At 45.0% G+C, this 24,651-nt stretch overlaps 1 protein-coding gene across 8 annotated transcripts in view; it reads right to left on the bottom strand.

The window, feature by feature from the left end:
• Cadps (calcium-dependent secretion activator 1) overlaps positions 1-24,651 on the bottom strand; it is a 468,212-nt gene that overhangs the window by 362,911 nt on the left and 80,650 nt on the right. For all 8 annotated transcript variants that reach the window (XM_055069950.2, XM_055069951.2, XM_055069952.1 and 5 more), the window contains one exon: positions 9,867-10,240. In XM_055069950.2, coding sequence (XP_054925925.1) covers positions 9,867-10,240 — 374 coding nt within the window. The remainder of the gene's footprint in view (positions 1-9,866; positions 10,241-24,651) is intronic.

Raw genomic sequence — 24,651 nt, 5'->3', positions numbered from 1 at the left:
GGACGAACAGCCTCGTGATATTCCAACAGTGGCGCAGACACAGGAGATCCTCCGTCTGCAGTGAAACAAAGTTGAACGCATGGACGGTGACCACGACCTCATGCAGTGCTTGAACAGACTGGAGCAGACATTACTGGTACCCGGCAGAAACACCCAGAAGCTGACCATCTATTTTGCACCTCAATAAAGGTTTGCTTCATTCAATATCTTACACTTATACCAGTGTCACACAGCCATTTTTTATGGCAATTGAGCCCGATCTGGATCGAAATTCTTTACCGTTATTGGCTCCCTTCACAGCTCATAGAAAGGAGCCAATCATGACCAAGAAATTCAGTCCCGATCTGGATCAATTGCGATTGATAATGCCCGCATTAGAAATGCCTGTATTTGGCCTCTGTGGAGTTGTGCTCTTTCAGCTCTACTTTCTTAGCTTTTAAGGAATACTTACTTTTATTTGAATTATCCCAGGATCTAATTTTTTTGCGGTCCGGTTCACTTCGTTAATAATGAGGGTTTACTGTATGAGTAGTATCGTACTAACTGGATTGTTCTATTGTATGATTTCACATTCTATGCTTTCATTATTCATGTTAGCTACTGTTGCAGAGTGTAGAGCCACGCATGAAAAAAAAATATATGAAAAAGAAACACACACAGCACACTAGACCGAGCTCCGTCGGCAGACTCTGTGAAGTTGCCTTTGAGAAACATACTTTTGTCTAGGAACTAAGCTCCTTGAATAAATTTTGATGAATGAAGACATAGCAAAGATATGTCTGAGAGGACCATCATAAGTGTACTAGCATAGAAAACAAGAAGGAACAAATGGAAATGCTGCAGGAGGCACCCGGGCACCACCCAAACTGTAGCAGACAACAGGCGAGAGTCCCTGCTCTGATGTCAAGCGAGTGGTGCTCAAAACACCCCTGTAGGTCGTTCTCGGGAATAATAGCAAACACTGTGCAAAAGGCCCTGGCTTATGTCTGTAAAATGTTCATAGCAAGTTCCTGTGATGTCCCTCATAAACACGCAAGCGATGTTGATAAGATACAGAAAGTGGGGCCAAACAACCGTGACGGACATTCACTGCACGGCTTCAACACATCCCTAGGATATCCATATCCTGGCAGTGGATCTCCATAGGAGATCCATAGGACATCATTGCTGTCATTGCGTATCAACCCGATCATGGATGCTGAATAAGCATATGAAGGCACCCAGCCAAGTGGTATTATGCATGATGACAAACACAAGAATAAAGGCTACAAATGCACAAATAGGCACGCAGTATTCTGGCTTTCCTGTCGTTCCACTAATGACTATGGCAACATGGACTCAGCCACTTTGTTTTGGTTGGATGCCAGCGCCACTTTTGCGCTCTTGTGTAAAACATTTATGGCACTTCGCACTCCGACATTTGTCCAATTTTCTTAGGTGGGCGGCCGAATATGCCCAAATTAACAAGAATTTGATTTTATTAAACAATGCATACGGCTGTCAGGACCAGAGAATGCGTTCGAACAATGCAATTTTTGGAATTAACGAAGGTTGAATTAACTCTTTTGTTACTGCTAGAAATATGCTCATTTTCTATGCTTTTATGTTTTAACATTTTTTTTCATGACGTAGTAGCCACAATGTATAATGTGACACATAAAAATTAAAGCCTGATCACAGGTGTTTTGGATGGTTGTAAACAGGAATAATTACTCAGACAACTTTTTAGAATTCTTACATATAAATTCAAAGACGCACTTCAAGGGACACTAATGAATGTAATAATTTGCTATATTTAGTATAAGTACCGAGAGTAAAAAAAAAACTGAAATATGCAAAATATCATCCTGATGATGTGTGGTGTTTTAAGGCACAAGGGCTAGGTTTGGCCAAAGAGCGCCAAGCCAATGGTAATTAGATCAAGGTGAAACAATATATTACGAGCAATGAATGTTACAGGGCTGTAAAGGGGCCTAAAAGATGGTCACTGTAAAGTGTGTAAGAGCTACATGTAATAAAACTATGACAATGACTTTGAAGTGCGCCAAGGACACGAAAGGTGCATTGTAAAAGGGTTACGATGTGCTAAAATTGGTCATTTGGATAAAAATTCGAAAAAGCACTACTGCCCTAACAGATTCCTTGAAGTGCAAGGATCTGAAGGCATGTGCTGTACAAGGACTACTATCACAGCAGCATCCTCTAGAGAGAGGATACTGGAGGCTTTTGTAAATATTCATTATACACTTCTTGTCGCTACCCCATGTTGTGTGTGATAGTATTTTGAGTAAGTTCATTGTTTTTAGACATTTAGCTTTGAGATATTTTATGTGTGGGATAAAAGTAAGCTTAGAGTCAAGTATTATACCTAGAAACTTGTGTTCTTTCATGACAGCTATTTCTTGTCCACACAGTTCTACACAAGGATCTGGGAGCAGGCCTCTCTTTCTTGTGAAGAGAACACAAGTACTTCTGTGGGGGTTGATTTTAAATCCATTTTGGTCTGCCCATTTGGACACCTTGTTTAAGCCCTGCTGTACCTGTCTTTCGCATACTATGAGGTTGCAGGATTTGAAGCCTATTTGTATATCGTCTACATATAAGGAATAAAAAATGACCGGTGGCAGTGAAGCACGTAGTGTGTTCACCTTAACGATAAAGAGAGTGCAGCTGAGCACGCCTCCCTGGGGTACACCAGTTTCCTGCGCAAAAGGATGTGACAGTGCATTGTTGACCTTTACACAGAAGGTACGACTGGACAAATAGCTTTAAATTATTTTCAACATATTTCCACAGATGCCCATTCCCGACAAGTCTCACAAGATCCCGTAACGCCCTGTTGTATCATATGCCTTCTCCATATCGAGGAATATCGAGAGGAAATACTGTTTGTGTACAAAGGCATCGCAGATATATCCTTCAATGCGCACAAGATGATCGGTTGTCAACCGCGCTTGTCTGAAACCACACTGATAGGGATCGATCATAGTGTTGAGTTCAAGGAAATGTATGAGTCTGTGATTAATAAATTTTTCAAAAAGCTTTCACAGACAATTTGTAAGAGCTATCGGATGATAACTTGCTGCCAAGGAGGGGTCTTTTCCCTGCTTCAGGACAGGAACCACAATCGCCTCTTTCCATGTAGATGGGAGGTATGCCGCAGCCCACAGAGTGTTGAAAAGTGTAAGTAGCGTAACTTGCGTGTCAGTATGTAAGTTTCTGATCATGTCATACATGACTCTGTCAGGTCCCGGCGCAGTGCTTTTGCATGTGTTCAAGGCAGCTCTCAACTCGGCAATACTGAAAGGCCAGTTATAGGGTTCATTCTGTCTGGATTTTCGTATTATTGGCTTACACTCTTCTATTTGTTTATATTTGAGAAAGGATTGAGAGTAATGGGTTGAGCTCGACATGCTCTGAAAATGCTCCCCAAGTGCGTCTGCCTGATCTTGTAGGGTATCGCCTTGTGTGTTTACCAGAGGGAGTGAATATGCTTATCGCCCTTTTATCCTATTAACCCTGTTCCAGGTTTTGGCCTCATCTGTGTACGAGTTGATGCCCGATAAAAACTTCTGCCAACTCTCTCTTCTGGCCTGTCGGCGCATTCTCCTGCCTTGACACTTTACTTTCTTAAAGTTGATAAGATTATCTGCAGTGGGAGAAGCGCATAGCAACCCCCACGCCTTTTTCTGTTTCTTTCGGGCAATCCTACATTCGTCGTTCCACCACGAGACACGCCGTTTGCGCGCCAAGCCATTTACTTATGATATGCATTTAGATGCGGCATCTATTATGAAGGCTGCAAACTACTCCACTGCAACATCAATTCCTAACGAAGACATGTCAGCCCATGAGATACTAGTAAGAGTTTGAAATTTTTCCCAATCAGCTGTCTCAATCTTCCACCTAGGAGCCTGTGGTGGATATTCGTTTTCTTTGGGTGATCTTAGCAGTATGGGAAAGTGGTTGCTCCCATAAGGATTGTTGGTAGCTTCCCATTCGAGTTCGGGCAGTATAGACGGGGAAACTAGGCTAAGATCAATTGAAGAAAAGGTTCTGTTTGCAAGACAGTAATATGTGGGTTCCTTCTTATTCAGCAGACACGCACCAAACGAAAAAAGCAACTGTTCAACGAGACGACCTCGCGCATCGATACGAGGGTCTCCCCACAGGCTGCTGTGTGCATTGAAATCGCCAAGGACAACATAAGGTTCTGGCAATTCATCTATAAAGGACTGAAATTTATGTTTGTTTAATTTGTAATGTGGGGGTATGTAAAGTGAGCAAATAGTGATAAGTTTGTTTAGCAGAACAACTCGAACCGCCACTGCTTCAAGGGCCGTTCGTAGCTGTAAATGTTGACACGCAATGCTTTTATGGATGGCAATGGCAACACCGCCCGATGATGCGACACCATCATCGCGATCTTTACGAAAGGTTATATACTGTCGGAGAAAGTTTGTGTGTTTTGATTTTAGGTGTGGTTCCTGTAAACACAGCACTTTTGGATTGTGTTGGTGGATCAGTTCTTGTACATCATCAAGGTTTCTCAGAAGACCTCTGACATTCCATTGTATGACTTGTGTATCCATATTTAATGTAAATTGGTGCTGTGTTGAATTAGATTACAGAGCTCTTGCGAGGCCCTGTAACCGGGGTTTTGCCTTTTTTGGAGCGTTCGAGGGATGATGCAATAGCATCATCGCGATCTTTGTGAAAAGTAACATATTGTCGAAGAAAGCTGGTGTGTTTTGGTTTTAAGTGTGTTTCCTGTAAACACAGCACTTGTGGATTGTGTTCGTGGATGAGTTCTTGTACATCATCAAGGTTTCTCAGAAGACCTCTGACATTCCATTGAATGATTTGTGTATCCATATTTAAAGTAAATTAGTGCTGTGTGTATGGAAACGGAAGTGATGCCTTAGATTATTACAGAGCTCTTTCGAGGCCCTGTAACCAGGGTTTTGCCTTTTCTGAAGCGTTCGATGGAGCCTCGCTGCTCCTTAGGCGCTTGGTGCGCCGTGAGGATAGGTGCTGTGTCCATTGCCTCTTGTGAGGCGCCGGACACATGCTCTTGCGAGCAAGAAGTTTGCCGAGAGAGTCTCACCTCGGAAGGCAAGACCCCTGCGCCCAATAGCCCGGAGGTTGATGGGGCTCCCTGTGGGATTTGGCTGCGCCGGCTGTTGTCAGCGCTGGAAAAGGGCCGCGGAGGCCGGGGCAGCCTTGGCTGCGCCTTCCGGGGCCGCTATCGGTCCTGCGGGATCGCTGCGTGTAGCGCAGGATGCCGCAGATAACTCTTGTGGGGCCGGCAACCCAAGGGTAGCCTGGCCTGTTTGCTGGTTGGATGGAGTAGGCTTACCTACTTCCACCCTGGGGGCAGGAGCCAAAGGTACCTGCTTGCTGCACGCAGGCTGGGCACTTGGCAGTGACCCCCGATGCGCCACATCAGCATAAGGTGTGCTGTGGAACGGTGAGCACCTCTTACGGGCTTCCTTAAACGAAATGTTTTCCTTGACTTTGAGGGTAATTGTCTCTTTTTCTTTCTTCCAATTCGGACAGGAGCGTGAGTAGGCTGGATGTTCGCCACTGCAGTTCACACAGTGAGGTGTGCAACTGCAGTTGTCGGAAGGGTAGTCCTGCACTCCACACTTTGCACAAGTTATTTGACCCCGGCAGCTCTGCGATCTGTGGCCGAACCTTTGGCATTGGAAACAACGTCTAGGGTTTGGAATATATGGTCAGACAGTTAGCCTAATGTATCCCGTTTCAATGGTTTCCAGCAGAACGCTAGATGCAAATGTTAAGACGAGGTGTTTGGTCGGAATTTTTTTGTCGTCCCGTCTAAGGATAATACGCTTTACATCAGTAACATTTTGATCTTTCCATCCTTCCAGGAGTTCAGCTTCTGTCAAATCTTGAAGGTCTGCCTCTGACACAACTCTGCGTGAGCTATTCATTGATCGGTGTGGTGTAACAGATACTGGTATGTTACCAAATGTCACCAGACTACCTAGCTTCTCGTATTGATTTTTTTTAGGGATATCAAGAAGAAGGTCTCCGCTTGCCATTTTCGTCACCTTATAACCTGACCCTAAGACTTCGGTCAAAGATTTTGAAACTATGAATGGTGAAATGAGTCTGGCCTGTTTTGCAGTGTTCTCACTATGTACAACATGGTATTTTGGGTAGTTCTCTTTTGTGCGGGTCAAATATGTACTTAAGTCATCGGTGTGTCCCCTCTTCTGAGGGTGACGATCAAGTAGGCGGGGAAATGCGGGTGATCCTATAGTATGTTAGTTCGTTTTCGGCAGCAATGGCGGCCACCCACCACGGAGCCCAACATGGGGACGCTGCAGGACTTGACCCGTAAGGCTGCAGGCGCCAACCGTACATTGCCACTATAACCTAACATATTATACCCAAGGGAGGGCACATACACAAGGTTAACCCTAGCCACCGTGGAGAAAGGAAGTAAATGGAAGAGAGGAGAAGACAGGAAAGATCAAAAAGTGAGAGATAAAGACTAAGATTTGGGCAGAGAGAGACAGGAAGAGGCGACTGCCGATTTCCCCCGGCTGGGTCAGTCCGGGGGTGCCGTCTACGTGAAGCAGAGGCCAAAGAGGTGTGTTGCCTCCACCTCTTTGTTGCCTCCACCTCCACCTCCACCTTAAAGGTCCGAACACCCGGCATCGGCTCAACCCCCAGGATCCCCCTTTCCCCGGACACGGTTAAGCCGCACACGGCTACATGCGGGAGGGTCCAACCCTCATGTGCTCGGGTACGTGGTGTCGCAACACACTAAACGTTTGCTGACGCAGACGCCCCTGCGGGGAAATATGATCCTGGTTCCTAGTTCCCCACTTTTGTAAGTCATATCACACACACAAAAAAAAAAATTACTATGGCTATTTGTTGGCATCATGTAAGCCATAGCATGATGCCCATGCTATGCAGGAAAGCAGTAGCTTCACAAATGCAAAAACGGGTAAGCTCCTAGTGTTGAAAAAGCATTTGCTTTTACTCACTGCAGCATGCACCTGGTTTGTTTAGTGCATTCTTTAGGCTCGAGAAGCAATGGCTGTCAGGTTAGGGAGCATACAGAAGCCTTCTACTTGATTATTGAGTTCAATCAGTTTTTCTGTGCAAGCCAGGTGGTCTCTAGTGCGCGTTCAATTGGCCTGGAGACTCCACATGCCTTGTTCAGTTCCTGTACACTGCTGTGCAGTGATGCGGGGTGTACTGTACAGTAATGAATAAGAGCATTTACACAGGCAGCATCCAAAATACAAGAGATTAAACAGCTAATCAAGCTTCAGTGGAAAGCCAGTCTGGAATCGACTGCACGCTCTTGTGCAAGTGAAAACGCCAGACAACGAGAATGATTGCTCGTAATAATTTGTGCATATGCTGTTGAAGTGCTCATTGATAAAAAGCAACTCATGGCACGAAAAATAATGTTGCACTTGATATTAGTCCAACGCAATCATGAAGATAACATACTCATGAGTATGTGCAGATCTTTCAGACATCATTAAACTAGTGTAGATGTTGAATTGGGAAATTAATAACCTGTTGGAATCTTTTATGTCTTCACTGCAGCTGTTATGTAAAAAGTATGTTGCTAAGTCGCCCAAAGCGCTGATTTGCGTCTTTTCATTGAAGAAGTGCTGAGCACACTGGAAGCTAGTTTCAATGATACTCCAGTCAGATTTATTTTTCTAGACTCCCCAATCTGTTGTAAACTGTCAAGACAAAATGTTAAAGTTCAGTCGTCATTTCAGATGGTGCATTATATTGTTAATAGAAGAATTCCAACAGAAGTTTTTAACAACACATAGAAAAACTGTCGATCAAATTGATCAACTTCTATAGGCACAGTAACCAGAGTTAACAAGGTTTTACTGTATTTCGAGCAGAATTACCCACCGTGGTTGCTCAGTGGCTATGGTGTTGGGCTGCTGAGCACGAGGTCACAGGATCGAATCCCGGCCACGGCAGTGGCATTTCGATGGGGGCAAAATGCGAAAATACCCGTGTGCTTAGATTTAGGTGCACGTTAAAGAACCCCCGGTGGCCGAAATTTCCGGAGTCCTCCACTACGGCGTGCCTTATAATCAGAAAGTGGCTTTGGCACGTAAAACCCCGTAATTTAATTTAATTTTTAATCTTGAGCTGAATCTCGGTTTGAGCTAAGTGATAATTGAAAAAATTCACGGTGCAAACCAGACAAGGACAAAGAACACAAAAAGGGAAAGGACACCCATCCTGTCACTGCATCCTTTGCCCTCGTCTAGCTTGCACCACGAATTTCTTTTAAATACTGTACCTCTTTTTTACTCGCAGTACCCATGTCTTTGAAGTCACAGGCCTCAGTAAGATTGGCAGCATCATTGAAGGTTCTTTTGTAATGGTGCTGCAGATCTAAGAGGCTTGTCTTCTGCAGCATCAGGTGTTTTGGTGGCTCAGCCACCAGCTTCTTGGCAGTGGAGCTGGTGACTGAAGAAATCGAGCAATTCTTGCAGTTCCTCCTTGGCTGTCAAACGATGCCCAGAAACGTAGGGTTCTGTTGTCGAGGCTGCCAGTACTAACGTTTCATTCACTTGCAAAGCTCGTGCAACCTCAAAACCATATCTGATGGCAGAGCTCTTAATGAGAATTTCATGCAGCATGGCACGGTAGTTCACTAGACCCGTGCCAAGTGCCTTGACACCCCATACATGCACCTGAACTTCACTGTTAAGGTCTCGAAGGAGACGACAATGAGAGGGGCTTCAAATCAAGTAGACTTCCATGTAAGTCTTGCACTACGATGCTCTTGTTGCCGGATCAGTTCTTCAGGATGTCCGCTGCATCCTTGTAACACTCCTCAGTACCCTGGAGTCCTGAAATAACTAAAGCAGCTGCTCCAGCCATGAGGGCGTTCAATTAATTTATTTATACAACAGAAGGGCAAGCTGGGGATTTTGTTAGAAAAAAGTTAGGCATGCAGACACGGACGCAAGCGGGAAATTGAATTATGGTTTTGCCGTGGCAATGCCGTCAGATTGTGAACAGAGGCTCCTGCATCACCGGAGTAAGCATTTCACCTGTCAGCAAGTAGCCCGGAGCTCATCATCAACTCGCAGGTGTAGTGATTCTATGCATTAGTGAGGTTGATACTATCGAGAGGGACCTGGGTTTGCACCATGTCTTGGACCTCTGAGTCTGCTTGCTACCACATTGCTATAAAGGGCCAAAGTCACCGCGTAGCGGAATGGCATACAACCTTGATTTAATGGACTGGTGCGCCACCACAGCACTAGTGTGCCCAAGCTGCTTGTGAAGAGCAAATGACATGACGATGATTGGTCGCCTGGTAGGTGCAAAGTTTCAACAACCATTCAGAAGATCCTGCGACACTGGTATAATGAAGGTTGCATACTTAATTCTAGCATACACAATACATTTAGAGTTGTTGCCAGCCAGCATTTGCACTCGTTTAGATACCTTCTTTGCAGAATAGTTAGCCAAACAGAAAAAGCTGCAGTTGCTAATTTTGCATAAACAGACATTTTATGCTATACATAAAGTTAATCGGTGGTAGATTGCTAGCGCAAAGATTTAAAGTGCACCACATATCTAGATGCTGCATCAGAGTAGGCTGAGAAGGAGGAGAAAGAAAAGTGGCACAACTTTACAAAGGGCTTTACCACCAGGCCCCCTGTGTACCAGAATATCTGGCATAAGACACACCCTTGACAGAAGTCACAGGGTATGTCTGTGTGTCGTCTTCGTAATTGTACCTTCACACTACAGTACAATGGTCCATTACAATAGTCTAGGGTTGCAGTAGAGCATGATTAATGTGAGATAACAGCAGTACACACCCACAGTGCTTCATGTTCTGCGGCTTGTCCATGCGCAGGGCGATCTTAATACGCAAGTCCTGGTCTTGGGCATTCTTGGGCACCACCATGCGGTACCACTCGGGTGCCTTGGCGCTCAGAGGGTTTGGGTGCAGCAGCACCTTGCCCAGCTCCTTGTCATCGAGAGAGAGTAGGCCTGGGCTCTCCGTGTACAGCTTCACCTTGACCAAGGGCAAGGGCTGTCCCGTGGTGAAGTCACCCTGGGTGTCCCACATGGGCTTAGAGGCCTCGGCGTGGTCCGTCTGCAGCTTCTCACCCCCTTCCACCTCCATGGTGCAGTAGACGATGCGGTTCGGAGCCAGCGACTTCAGCCCCTTCACCTCCATCACCACCACCTGGAGATAACGAAAAATGCAGCAAGGCTATGCTTGCTAACACAGCTATGCTAACACAGCTATGCTTGTACTACAACACAAGAAATGTAACCAGATCATGACACAGAGTAGGTGACATTTTACCATTGTGTCTGTTATCGGAAACCACAGCTTAGGACAGCTTATTCCAGTCAGAAACGGCGCATGGCAAAATAAATCTGGGTTGAATAATAAGAAGAAGCCATAATAAACCTGGGTTTCATTTGACCACTTATGTCTCTTCTCTTTCCTCCACTCCGTGCAAGGCCACCAAACCCCTATGACGCTAATTTGGTTCACAGGGTAAGTGCCGCTCTTCAATGAATGTGGATGTGTTCCACTGGATGTGTGCCACTGGGTATGTGTCCCTCCTTGAATGTCTGCATGTCACGCCTACTTGGGTCACTGAAGAGTGAGACATACCAGTGGCACACATCCAAATGTTTCACCCCATTTAAAGTGGTGTTATCACAGATTCCTGCTCAAGCCAAGTATGTGGAGTCCAATGTTCTGTGTGTATGTTCCTTGTTTTCATTGTATTTTTTCTGCATAGTGACTTTGCCTTAACCTTAAAGCAGTGAGACACATGGCAATAACAAACCTAGTTCGAGGAGCCTGTCTTGTTATTTCTGTTGCTGTGAATTTAGCACATCTGTTCTCAATTATTTGCAGTAGCTTGCTTTGGTTGATCACGTGTGACCATTTCTGAGTTGTTAACCGTGGTGTCATGTGTGGCAAGCCTTTGAGCATAAGGAGGCCAGTTTCCTTGCAAACAAAACCAATTGATAGTCAGCACTTGTGATGTGGTTTGTTTAGAACAACAGAAAGCTGAGCCATTTGGTATGGATTCATAATGCAAAAAAGGGTAAGGCGTGCAGACATGGACACAAGAGAAGTGGACAACGCGAACGCCAACTATCAACTGAAGGAAGCACTGAGGCAAAAAAAGAAAGAAGACACAAGTTTACTGACTTTCGTATGGGTATGATATATAAAGTTCCTTTTAGCTGTGGCCATTTCTATGTAGGGCAAACAGGGCGGTGTATCAATCAGAGGCTAATGGAACGCAAAAGGTCGTTAACTGGTGGATCACCTTCTAATCTTTCCTTACACTGCCAGTACTGCTAAGATTGTAACTGCACACCTGAGTTAGATTAATGCACAATATTGTATAGGCATAGGAATGAAGATATGCGTCTTATGGTCGAGGCGTGGCATATCAATAATGGTGGAAGTGCGTGCGCAAGTCACCCTTCGATTACCTTACATAAGGAAGAGATCAACTGCCTTAACAGTTATCTCTCATGTAGACCGGCACGTGTACCCAATTGACATGTGGTGCTACCATTCCAGAGCATGCGCAGATGAGTTTTGTGTCTCCTTTCTTTTTTCGCCTCAGTGCTTCCTTCAGTTGATAGTTGGCGTTCGTGTTGTCCAATTCTCTTCTCTTGTGCCCATGTCGGCACGCCTTACCCTTTTCTGTATTATGTGGTTTGTATTTCTTTGTCTCCGTCTCAGTAGCTCTGCGCCTTTTGAATAGCCATAAACCAACTAGCCCAAATCAAGGTTTTGCTGCTATCAATAGGACTATTTTTTTTTTTTTTTACCTACACTGTGGCGTACTGGAATAGGGCAATGTCTCATCCCTATAGCAGAACAATCGGAGAACCAGGGATGCTTCAGCAATGACGCCACCAGAGGGGCACTGTGATCGACCAGCATGACTCGTGTGCGAAATTGAAATGTGTTGTGCAAAACTTTTTACATTTATAAACTAAATGTTCCCTAAACCCAATTGGAGTTAATATACTTAGTTATAGTTAATATAAATATAAAAGCAACTGCGTGCTTGGACGTATTCAAGCTATTAAACTTGGAAGGCTTAGGAGTAAGGATCGACGGTGAATATCTAAGTAACCTTCGCTTTGCAGATGACATTGTTCTATTCAGCAACACTGCATACGAGTTACAACAAATGATTGAGGACCTTAAGAGAGAGAGTGTAAGAGTGGGGTTCAATATTAATATGCAGAAGACAAAGATAATTATCAATAGCCGGGCAAGGGAACAAGAGTTCAGGATCGCCAGTCAGCCTCTAGAGTCTGTGAAGGAGTACGTTTACCTAGGTCAACAAATCACAGGGAACCTTGATCATGAAAAGGAAATTTATAGAAGAATAAAAATGGGTTGGGTCACATATGGCAGACATTGTCAGCTCCTGACTGGAAGCTTACCATTACCGTTGAAAAGGAAGGTGTGCAATCAGTGCGTTTTAGCGGTGTTGACATGAGGCAAAGACTTTGATACTGACAAAGAAGCTTGAGAACAAGTTAAGGACCACGAAAAGAGGGATGGAACAAAGAATGCTAGGCATAACGTTAAGAGACAGAAAGAGAGCGGTTTGGATCAGAGAGCAAACGGGTAATGCCGATATTCTAACTGACATAAAGAGAAACAAATGGAGCTGGGCAGGTCATGTTGATATGAAGTGCTGTGCCACACGTGTCAAACATGATTCGTTCTTTTTATGTTACGTCATAGGCAAGCAGCCTATATATATAGTTCGCTGACACTAAAATAAAACTGTGCGGTACGTGCTCTTGGATCGTCTCCGTCACTCTGCCACCCGCTACAACAGTGGCGACGAGGATGGGATTCGAACCCACGCGGGCAAAGACCGTTGCCGTCACCGTGTCACAATCACCTTCAACCTTATTTTTGCAGAAGACTGGCGCTGTCAAGTGTGGAAGGCCTGCTCTACTGGGGTCATCGCATCGTTGTACCCCGCAAAGCGCGAGTCTCCATGCTCGCTGAGCTACATCGGTCACACCAGGGTGCATCTGCGATGAAACGACTGGCTCGGACGCTGTTCTGGTGGCCTGGGTTGGATGGTGAGATCGAAAGCCTTGCACGTTCGTGCATCTCATGTGAACAAGCTCAGCCAATGCCCCATCGACAGGTTCCTATCTGTTGGCCAGAAACGGGAACCAAATGGTCAAGGCTTCACATTGATTATGCCGGACCGATAGAGGGACGCATGCTGTTGATAGTCGTCGACTCGCATACTAAATGGATTGAGGCACTTCCCGTCAAGTCGGCAACCACAGAAGTCACAATCGCGCGGCTTCGAGAATTGTTTGCGCGTTTTGGCTTGCAGCAAACGGTTGTATCAGAAAACGGGCCTCAGTTTGCAAGTCAGCAGTTTTCCAAGTTCATGACTGTCAACAACATAACTCATCTACGTAGTGCGCCGTACCACCCACAATCTAATGGTCTGGCAGAGCATGCGGTCCGCACAATAAAGGATAGCCTTCTTAAGTACTCGATGGTGAACAATCTCGAAACAAAACTAGCGCGAGTGCTCCTAGGCTATCGACGTACCCCACTACCGTGCGGCAAGTCTCCTTCAGAGATGCTGCTGAACTACCAAATTCGTTCGCGCTTGGATACTTGCGTCCTTTCTCTACCTCCAAGTTACTCGCAGCCTCCCAGATTCCAGTCCGGCGACCATGTGTGGGTGCGCGACTTTGGCCAAGGGAAGCGCTGGCGTCCAGGCATCGTCAAGAGCATAGAGGGTTCACGCCTTGTAACGGTCGACACTCCAGATGGCCTAGCCAGACGTCACTTCGACCAAATTTTCCGTCACGTGCCTGTGTCACCCGTGACCCCAAAAGCGGAGGCTCCCGACTCGCTTCAACCCAGCCCGAACAACAAGAATCGGCCCACGTCCACGCCAGAAGGCCAGTGCAGCCTGGCCACTCCAGAACCAAGTGGCACTGCACCTGTTCCTTTGACAACACCTCCAACGTCCTGCCCAGCCGAACAGGCTCTCTGTCCCCCAAGTCCGCCGGTCTTACGGAGGTCTACCCGACAACGAAGACCCGTGCAAAGACTGCAGTTTTAAAAGAAAGGGAGAAGTGATATGAAGTGCTGTGCCACACGTGACAAACATGATTCGTTCTTTTTATGTTACGTCATAGGCAAGCAGCCTATATATATAGTTCGGTGTGACTGAAATAAAACTGTGCGGTACGTGCTCTTGGATTGTCTCCGTCACTCTGCCACCCGCTACAACAATGTAATGTGCAGGTTAGATAACCGTTGGACCATTAGGGTTACAGAATGGGTACGAAGAGAAGTTGAGCACAGTCGAGGACGGCAGAAGACTAGGTGGGGCGATGAAATTAGTAAATTCACGGGCACTAGTTGGAACCGGTTGGCGCAGGACAGGGGTAATTGGAGATTACAGAGAGAGACCTTAGTCCTGCAGTGGACATAAAATGTGATGATGACGATGATGATCAATTTGCAGAAAGTAAATCATACAAGCTGTTAGGATACATCAATAACCCCATCTAAGCTTGCACGTTTCCAACCACCGATCATGCAGTGTTCCTCATCGTCTGCTCAGCATTTCAGTTACAGAAGACAAACAAACACTCGTCTGCTCGTTCTCTTCACTAAGCACGCATGTGTTGTTGTAAACAAATTATTTTGAGACATACGAGGATGAAAAGGGCCAGACGGAGTACCTGCACTGCACCTGGTGAGTTGCTTAATATTCCTTTCATGTTGCATCAGTCAGAAAAGCAGTTGCCCTGTTTCACTGAAGAAAAAAAGAAGAAGAATGTTGTGCGATGAATTCAGCCACCATTGTTTGGCCATTTTGCTCCAGAAAAGGGTGCCGAAGGGCAACAATACAGCCAATGTTCTAATGTGCCCGATCTGATGAAGCCTAGAGTTGTTCTAATTGGTGTACAGGAAACTCAATGCACACACACAAAAAAAGAGACTTGTACAAACTCAGTGCTTGCCGTGCACTTGAACAATGTGCAAGCGCAGCACGAAAAGCTGCAGCAAGCAATTGGTGAGCTCCGCACAGACATGCATGGCCTCCACAACAACCATAACTGCTGATCCCGGAGGCCCTGTGTTGCACCATTCTTTTTCCGCTTGCCAGCAATGACTTCAGGCTGCAGCGACAGATGGCGCTGCAGCAGATCGGAGTGCTCTGGCACCCCAGGTAGTCATCACAAGGAGAGGCACATTTTTGTCCCCAGGCGACATAGTGCCCTGTTCCAGTATACCATACCTACACTTCGTGCAGGCTACTGTTACGAGTGTAGTGCCAGGCAGAGGCTATGATGTTAAGTGCTGCGCTGCACTTGCTGGGGTGTAGCCAATCATGGGAGTCGCCAGCAGATGAAAAGTTTGCCTGCATTTCACACTCACTGGCTGCTAAATGCCCTTGCTTGAAACTAAACATCAATGTTCGAGTTTCCTTTCATTAACAAGTCTCGACAAGGCAGCAAAATACATCGCAAATGCGCAGTGCACAAAGACAAATTATCAATGCGTATTGTACAAGCATGGAATCAGAAACAGCCCGCACCATCCGTAAGTAAGATAATTTTATCTTCTTGGAAGATTACCTTACCTTCCTCTGTAACTCAAGGTCACACCAGCACTTTGCTACATGCATGTCCTTGCAGCAAATATTCAGTAATGTAGGTATATCAGCGCCGACAGTCACAGACAACATGTCGCCACACATTTGCAACACCAGCCTGCTTGATTGTCATCTATTGCCTGCACACATTGAAACCGCAGTGTAGAAAGTGTAGTTTTCATGCTACACTACAGCTATAAAAAGTGGCTTCGTGTAGGTAGGCAGAGCTACAGTTTTCTATACCAACTTAAAAAATGGCGACTTTCTACACTCGTGTAGCCAGTTTAGAGGACCTCTAAACTGGCTACATGAGTGTAGAAAGTCGCCATTTTTTAAGTTCTATTTACCTGCACCACTGTGAACCAGTTTACGGCGGTTCACAAGAAGTTCAGAAATCGTGCAGCTCAATTTCTGCAGTGTAGGCACAGTGCAAACATCTAAACGAATGCCAAGGTGCAGACACAGTGCAGGCATTATGTTTTGTTGGACTAATGTGCACCAAGTGCGTAAGTTTGAGAGGCCCTGAACTGCTGGTATGATTGGCTTCTGATGTGTAAGTACACCCATACAAAACGTGCACCTGCTTAGACATGGCAGACGCACATAAGCGGGGTTTCAATGGCGCTCGTTCCCATCTGCTGCATCGTCTGATGTGCTGTTGCTTCGCACCTGTACGCCTGCACCAAGTCAGCACCAAGTCGGTGCAACAAAATCATGAACCAGCCCTGCACCTTTCCTGCACCTTTTGAAACGAACGGCACAATTAACCAGGCGCCATTGCTGCACCACTGAAACGAATGTCAGGGTGTAGCACCTCGTGAACTGGTTCAGGTGGTGCATGCAAATCTGACGTACCTCAGGTAAAAAGAAATAGCCCTAATAAAGCACGCTACCTATTCGCCTTGGAGGCCATTTCCACTCATCCTTAGCTGACAGAATGTTCAAGAGGATGGCACCTCTTTTTTTCTTTTCTTCTTTTGGTCAGCATATTGTCGTAATCACTTAATGCAGGATCAGTTTTCTTTTATTTATTTTTCTTAGTTTCTGTTGCTATTTTACATGTTGTGTGTCCCCAGAAGAGGTCTCTCCTGGAGATGTCGTAGCATCTTTGTGTGTGTTTGTACGGCTTCGCATCGGCGCCACTCCCTGTGCCTTCGCGAGAGCCAAGTGGTTGTGAACATGGCTCATTTTTTCAATCTCCATGGTGATCTCTGCCAATGAAGATCACCAATGTGGTGATGCTCTTGTCGACTGTATATGGAGGTGATGTTACTCTTGCACAAACCTCAACAAATCTGATCGCCTCCAAGCATAGTAATGATTTCTTTATATTTTTTTTTTGTGAACGAGTTTTACGGACTATTTGATTTTTCAGATTATTCTTCGGTCCCCGCGAGGTCTGGAAAATCGGTCGACGACTGTACACATATACAGTTAAACCTTAATAAACCTAATAAACCTTAGTATTACAACAAAATTCTCAGCATTTAACTTTTTATAACCTTTTGTCTATAGGACATTTATTTTGAACCTCGAAATAATGAAGTGTGTGTAGACACGATTATAACTTTCAACTCAATGTTATAAGAGAGCTGCTCGGCACAAGAAATGCAGATCAGGATGGTCAGGAACACAGGAGAGATACTGACATTTCTTGAACTCATCTGCGTTGGAGTCTACCCTCCTGCGACGTCTTTCCTGGAAGTTCAGTTCAAGCTCCAAGAAGATAGTGGATAGCTTTAAGCTATCCACTATCTCACGAGAAGAAGAAAGTATGGCTCAAAAACGTACTGGAACAAATGCTAGATGCTAAAATCATCAGCCCCCATAAATCCCCGCTTGCATCACCCATAACAATTATGCCTAAGGAGGATGGTACTATAAGGCTGCCGGTTGATAAACCGACAGACAGACTTGTTTCCATTTCCTATGCCGCTGCCACTGATCGATGACATAATTAGTGAAACAGGAGGATGTGAGTGGTTTTTGCAAATCCATCTTTGCAAAGGTTATTGGCAAGTTCCTCTATAGGAAGAATACAAGAAGTTTACAGCTTTCATTACACCTTTTGATGTGTATGAATACAACAGGCTCTCATCTGGCTGGAATAACTCGGGCACCTGGTTTCAAAAGATGATGAACAATTTTCTATCTGCTTTTGCTGGTCAATTTTGCAACGTCTACGTGGACAATATTATTGTGTATTCTAAAACAGAGGACCAGCAGGCAAATCATTTATCACAGGCTTTGGAAGTACTGAGTAAAGCCAAGTTGAAGATAAATGTCATAAAAAGCTCATTCTTCAAACGGTCTGTGGTATTCCTGGGCAGAGTGACGGCCACACAAAAAGTACCAAAGCAGAGTCGGTCGAGAACATAAAGACATTGCCTAGGCTGCACGATTTCCATTCATTGCGAGTGTTTCTAAGTCTGTCTGGACACTTTTGAGCCTTCATACCGCACTACGCCACCGTGACAAAGTGTTTGACATCTCTAACACAGAAAGGTGTACAGTTTGTTTGGACTGAACTTTGCAAACAGACATATCAAGAACTTGCCAAAATCATATCTTCAAATCCAATCTTGATACTCCCAGACTTCGAGAAGTCTTTTGAGCTCTGCACAGATGCATCACTTTACGAAACTGGGGCTTTCCTCTACCAACAGGGTGACTCCAAGCCACCAGTGTGCCAACTCAAGGCTGTGGGTTATTACTCATACACATTTACGAAAGCACAAGAAAATTACGCTACTACAGAAAAGGAAGTGCTTGCAGCAGTGGCGTAGCCAGAAATGTTGCTGGGGGGGGGGGGGGGGGGGCTCACGTTGCAGCTCGGCCTCCTCCTTAAAAAGTTTGTCAAGTGATCCAACATACGAATAATAACTGCATTGCCATTGCCAAAGATGCTTCAAACGAATTTTTGAACATTACGCTCTGTCAAGACAAGTAAAATATGTATTTTTTCATAAAGAATATGCTCGTATGTCCCAAAAATTGTGCCCGAAATAACTGATATCAATGTTTCCATGCTTTTTGTCTAATTAATAAGTAAAGAAAATATCACACAACTTTAGAACAATATCAGTTCGAAACCAGCAAAGCAGTGCATGCTGCTGATAGGAAAAATATAAGGCCATGAAATGAACAAGTTGAGGACAAATATTCTAATGAAACGTTTGTATTCAAGAACTTTGTTTAGATATTTGTACATGTGCAACGGCCAGGGAAAATCTCAATGACGCTGTCCTTTCTTACAATGTATTGCGCAGGAACAGCTGTCACCGGTCGTGTATTGTAAGCAATTTGCACCTAAATTATAGTCACAAGAGAGAGCACATAAAAAAAGCAGGAGTTCTGAAAAATATACCAAGGGCGAGTTAAATGATAGTGAGCCCATGCGAATATATGAAAAACGGGGTACTTTATTTAATTAAAAGTAGTCTTCATGAGCATTGAGACATTTGTCCCACTCGCTAACGAGTCGCGTGATTCCTGTCTCATAAAGCTTCTTGGGTTGCTGCTTCAAGAAGTCTGTAATTGACTCTTTCACGTCATTGTCCGACATGAATCTGGTTCCCTTGAGCTGTTTTTTTTAATTTCCCCAAATTGTGGAAGTCACAAGGTGATAGGTCTAGGCTGTATGGCGGATGTTGCAGCGTTTACCACTTTAACTTCACCAGTTTTGTGTTAACCACATGAACGACGTGGGGACGGGCATTGTCGTGGAGCAAGATGACCCAATCCTTCAATTTTCCACGTCGTTTGTTCTTGATTGTGACACGCAGCCGATGTGGCGTTTCACAATATCGGAAACGATTAATAGCCTCTCCAGGTTTAGCAAATTCGATCAGTAATGGCCCCTGATGATTGAAAAGAAAGTCAACAACACCTTTCCGGCGGAAATGACGGCATTTGCTTTCTTTTGGGGTGGCCAATTCGAATGTTTCCACTGTAAGCATTGCAGTCATGTTTCAGGCTTGTAATAGTGGCACCATGATTTGTCCCCGGTAACAATCGCAGACAAGAAATCGTCACTATCATTCTGATACCGGATCAGATGAGTCAAGGCAGCGCCGAACTTCTCTGTTTTCTGGCGGTGGCTCAAAATCTTGGGCATCTGTTGCACCCACAAGAGCCGATAACCGAGATGTTAATGAATTATGGTGTGAACCAAACCATGACTGATGTTCACACGCTCTGCAAGTTCATCAATGCTTATCCTCCGTTCTTGTCTAATCAGCTCATCAACCTTTGCAATTGTGTTGGGGATGATTGCATGGTGCCCCATCTTAGACCCTCATTGAAAATTTCACGTCCTTTTAACCGTTTGCTCCAATGCTTCACAGTGGCCAATGACATGCAATGTTCAACGTACACGGCAGCCATATGGTGACTAAATTTTTTTGGGGGGGGAAATACCTTCAGCTGTCAAAAACCCCATGACACCACATTGTTCTTTTGGAGCCTCCCTTATGTCATGCAACCATGTTCAACCCTGTGTATGAGAGCATTAAAGAACATTTATCCTCACACATGCGTGTCACTTTTCTAACTGAGAGATGTCTGTGTGCTACGCGCATGCCTCGCAGATAATGAACCAAACTATTATTGCGCGGGCTGGGTAGGCTTACTTTCATTTGACTCGCCCTCGTTAATCAGAAGTGCGAAGATACAATGGAATATACAAATGGGAAGATACAGCTTGATAAAGGGCAAAAAAGTGTCACCGGAAACAAAGTTCACTGCACGTATACACAAAACCTCACAACAGAATATTTAAATATGCACACAAGTCTCCAATAAATCTACATATCTACGAAAAAGTCACGGTATATAATGCGTCTAACAAGGCAAATAAATATGTTGGGCAATCACAGATTCACAGATCACAAAATCCTAAGGCCCACCCCCCTCCTTCCCTCCACTCCCCCTGACATATCGTACGCAACCGAAGGCGGCCCGCTTCGTCCCCATTTTTCTCCCTTGTGCACACAAGACTGAGCCACCATCGTCGGCTCACCCGTGCCCCCCCCCCCCCCCCCCCCCCGCCCCCTACACTTTCACTCGCACATGCAGCATGTGGCATGTGTGAGTGTTACAATGTTATTGCCCATGGACTTTATATGGAACATTAGGGCGACAGCAATGGAAGGAATGCGCCTGGAGTGTCGCAGTAATATAAGAGCCTCCTGCAATTATAGCAACCTGTGGCCCATTAATTTCCGCAAAAGAAGTAAAAAAATCGAACTTTCACCATGCAACGATTCGCTGCGCTGCAATAATGTCTTCTTTTTTCTTTCTTTCTTGGGGCGGGGCATCGAAATGAAAGAAAAGCATGTTGGCCACAATCAAATGCCTACTTTGGGCCCTTAATGTGGCTACTGAATGAATATTGAAGAAAACGTGAGACGCTTGGTTCACAGAGAACAATACTCATACTGCTCGGTATCCTACACTGGCGAGACTAGACTTTCTGGAGAGGTTGCGCTCAAGCGAACGTGTTGCAATCCACTGAGTCCCCGCAGTGATGGCGACGAGCGACCATTGTTTGTTTACTCATCTGCTAGCTAGAAAGCATAAAAAACTTTGCCAGGTGAAAATCCACTTGGCCAGACAAAAACAAACACACCCCGAAGTGTGCCGCGTGGTGGTCGGAGCAACACGAGAAAAACGCATGCGCTTGGGCTGGCTCTGGCCCGCAGGTAGCGAGAACAAGAAAATTGAAGAAGCTCAACATGTCCTCGCGACTTAAAGTCTTAGTAGAAAAATAAATAAGAGCATAGTTACCTTTACTGGCTTTAGTGTCTTGACATGGATGCTTTGGCGCAGGTGAAAAAATTGTTGGTATTCTTTTCTGTGACGTGACGGCACAAATGGACCCCCACAATGCTTCGTCTCATTGGACCCCGCTGCATGCTTTGTCGACTTGTCTGATAATGTGTTAATTTGGCTGGTCTCGTTGTATGGTCCAATGTACGAATTTAGAAATGTTAACGCAAATTTGGCGTCAGATGTTTATTACAACATTAAACTCACAAAGTTCTGGAATTGAAAATTTAAAGCACGACTTCAGAAGTGTCAATGCACCTTTCGCATCAAATGTTTATGAGAACTTTAAAGCCACAAAATTTCGTGATTTAAATCCAGGTGTTCCATACGCATGGATTTACGTCATATGACTCCTTACGTCATATGACTCCTGGTGTATGGGCGTTGCTGCAAAATCGAGCCCAAGTTTGCAATGTCCATGCTGAAATGTCTTTTCGAGCATGAAAAAGACATTCTAGACAAAATCCAGAATGATATCCAGTGCCGGGAGTTGTTTGGTCGGCTGTGCATGACAGCCCGAAAGAATTTCGGGGGGAGCGGGGTTGCCCCATAAGCCTCCCCCCCCTATGGCTACGCCCCTGAACATGGGGTGGGTACAAAGTTTTGGCACACCAAAAGGGCTGTCACTTTATGTGCAATGTCTGCACCCACATTTAGTGCTGGAGGTCACGTAATCTCAACCTTCGGAGGCGCGTTGAAGAGAGGCAAATGAAGCATTTGCTCCTTTCTGCCTGTGCTCTTCAAGATGGCATCGCCACTATGCGAGCAACGCTATCAGCTGCAGCGATGAAGTAGGTGTGAAAGCTTCACAGGCTACGCTTCATATCGCCGATGTGACGATATCGTCTACAGTATGAAACTATACCTTTGGTGGCTGACTCTCGAATTCAACAAAATGAATTTTTTTTTTTTGTCATTGAAGTTCATGTTTTCCGATTGCCCTATAATTTGGAAAATTTTGTGGCCCCTTCCTTGTAAGAAAAATCTATTAGAGATTGTACTTATTCACACAATAGCTCAAATTCCGATATAGTTAAATTTGAATGTAACGAAACACACTGCCAACTTCAGGAATTTCGTTATACCAAGGTTTAATTATACACATATATGGCTTCAAGAAAAAGTGCAAGACACACGTTGGTGTTGCAAACTATACTATTGACGTTTCTGCTGGTGGACCAGCCGGAACATCAGAAGTATATTATGCAGCACCAATGTACGCCGTACTCTGTTCTTTTAAGTTATTCCTACGGGTCTAGTGTGATTCCTACTCTACAATATTTTATCATAGAAGTGGTCATGAAAAACACAGCAGCAAAACTGTGAATAATTTAACTTTTTATTGGGCAAACCTGTGCCCACAAAAGCAAGTTACATACAACTTTACAGCAAAATGATAGCGGCAAATACAGTCGGCGATCAGTAAAATCTGATCTGCGATGCGAAGGTGTCGGCGTTTATACGTGAGTGATAGAAGATTCCAGAATAATCGCTGGTGCCCATGTGTCTTCCAGAAAGTACTACACAATTGACATCACGCACACAATAAGTTTACACACGGTTTGGTGACAACAGACCGCAGATAGAACCACAGATAACATTTGAGAAACTTACATATAGACGTGTCCTATGCTAAGGGATAACGTTTAACCTTTGTTAGCCTGTGAAAAAGCAGTCACCTGAGAAAGGTAAACAATTACACACGTCAATGCCCCCCTCTTAAAAAGATTGTCACCATGCTAAAACATAACAGGAGAGCAAAAAAACAAAAGCACACTTAGCAAAAAAATAGCAACAAAGAAACAGAGTCCCAAAGTTTGTCAGTGCTGGTAGAACGGCTTAAGCCACATAACATGAACTATTTCAGGGTTGAGCAGCATCGCTATGATAGCGAAATGCTGTCTGGCATGGCCTCATGGTCCAGAGTGCCATTCATTGGGTGATCTTGTAGGGTCTGAAGTAGTGTCGCAGAAGCTTCTAAGACCTCATTGGTGTATTGGGGTCCACACACAAAAACGGTCGTTGGGCTGGTACTCCACGTATTGTCATCGAAAATTGTAGTGCTGAATGTTGAATGCACAGGCAGGCGAGCTGTCCGGCTTCATTAGCACGCTGGAGATAAGCGGTGACGTCGAGATTCTCTTCATCTGTGACACGTGGCAACATGGCGTCGAGAGTATTCTTCAGGTTCCTTCTGTAAACTAGCTCGAATGTCATGATCTGCGGTGTTTCTTGCATGGCTGTGTTATAAGCGAAGGTTACGTACAGAAGGACAGCATCCCACATCTTGTATTTGGCGTCATGTCAGTAAGGGTCTTCTTTAGCCTTTCCGTAAGCCCATTTGTCTGTGGGTGGTAGGCAGTTGTCCTCCTGTGGCTTGTCTGGTTGTATTGCAGAATCGCTTGCGTGAGCTCTGCTGTAAAAGCCATTCCTCAGTCGGTCATGAGCACTTCTGGAGCACCATGTCGTAGCAGTGTATCTCAACAAATATTTTTGCCACTTCAGCCGCCCTACTTTTAGGCAGGGCTTTCGTTTCGGCGTAGTGGGTAAGGTAGTCAGTAGCCATGACAATCCACTTATTTCCGGATGTTGACGTCGAAAATGGCTCCAATAAGCCCATACCGAGTTTCTTGGAATGGTCAGCAAGTGGGCTCGATTGAGCGTAGCAGTTCTGCTGGCCTTGTTGGGGGTGTCCTGCGTCCCTGACAGTCTCGGCATGTCTTGACGTAGCGGATGATGTCGGTGGTGAGGCGCAGCCAGCAGTACAGTTAAACGTTGGTATAATGAAGTGTGTAAAATCGGCAATTTGCTTCGTTATATCAGAACTTGACCTTTTATCCAAATAAGTACTGTCGCCAATCGATTTTTTTTTTGCACGGAAAGGGGCCGCAGAATTTTCTTACTTATGAGGCAATCGAAAAAAGCAAATTTGAATGAGAAAACTACTCATTTTGAGAAATTTGTGAGTCGGTGACGAATGATACGTTTTCATGCCGCGTACGTCGACAATATCTTCACATCGGAGCTACAAATTAAGCGAGGCCAGCCATGCTTTCGCATGCCCTCCGCCCCGCGGCTGATAGCGTTACCTGCACTGGGACGATGCTATCACGAA

This window comes from Dermacentor andersoni, chromosome 9 (genome assembly GCF_023375885.2).
Source record: "Dermacentor andersoni chromosome 9, qqDerAnde1_hic_scaffold, whole genome shotgun sequence".
Lineage (NCBI taxonomy): Eukaryota > Metazoa > Arthropoda > Arachnida > Ixodida > Ixodidae > Dermacentor > Dermacentor andersoni.
This window is presented reverse-complemented; position numbering and strand designations above follow the sequence as displayed.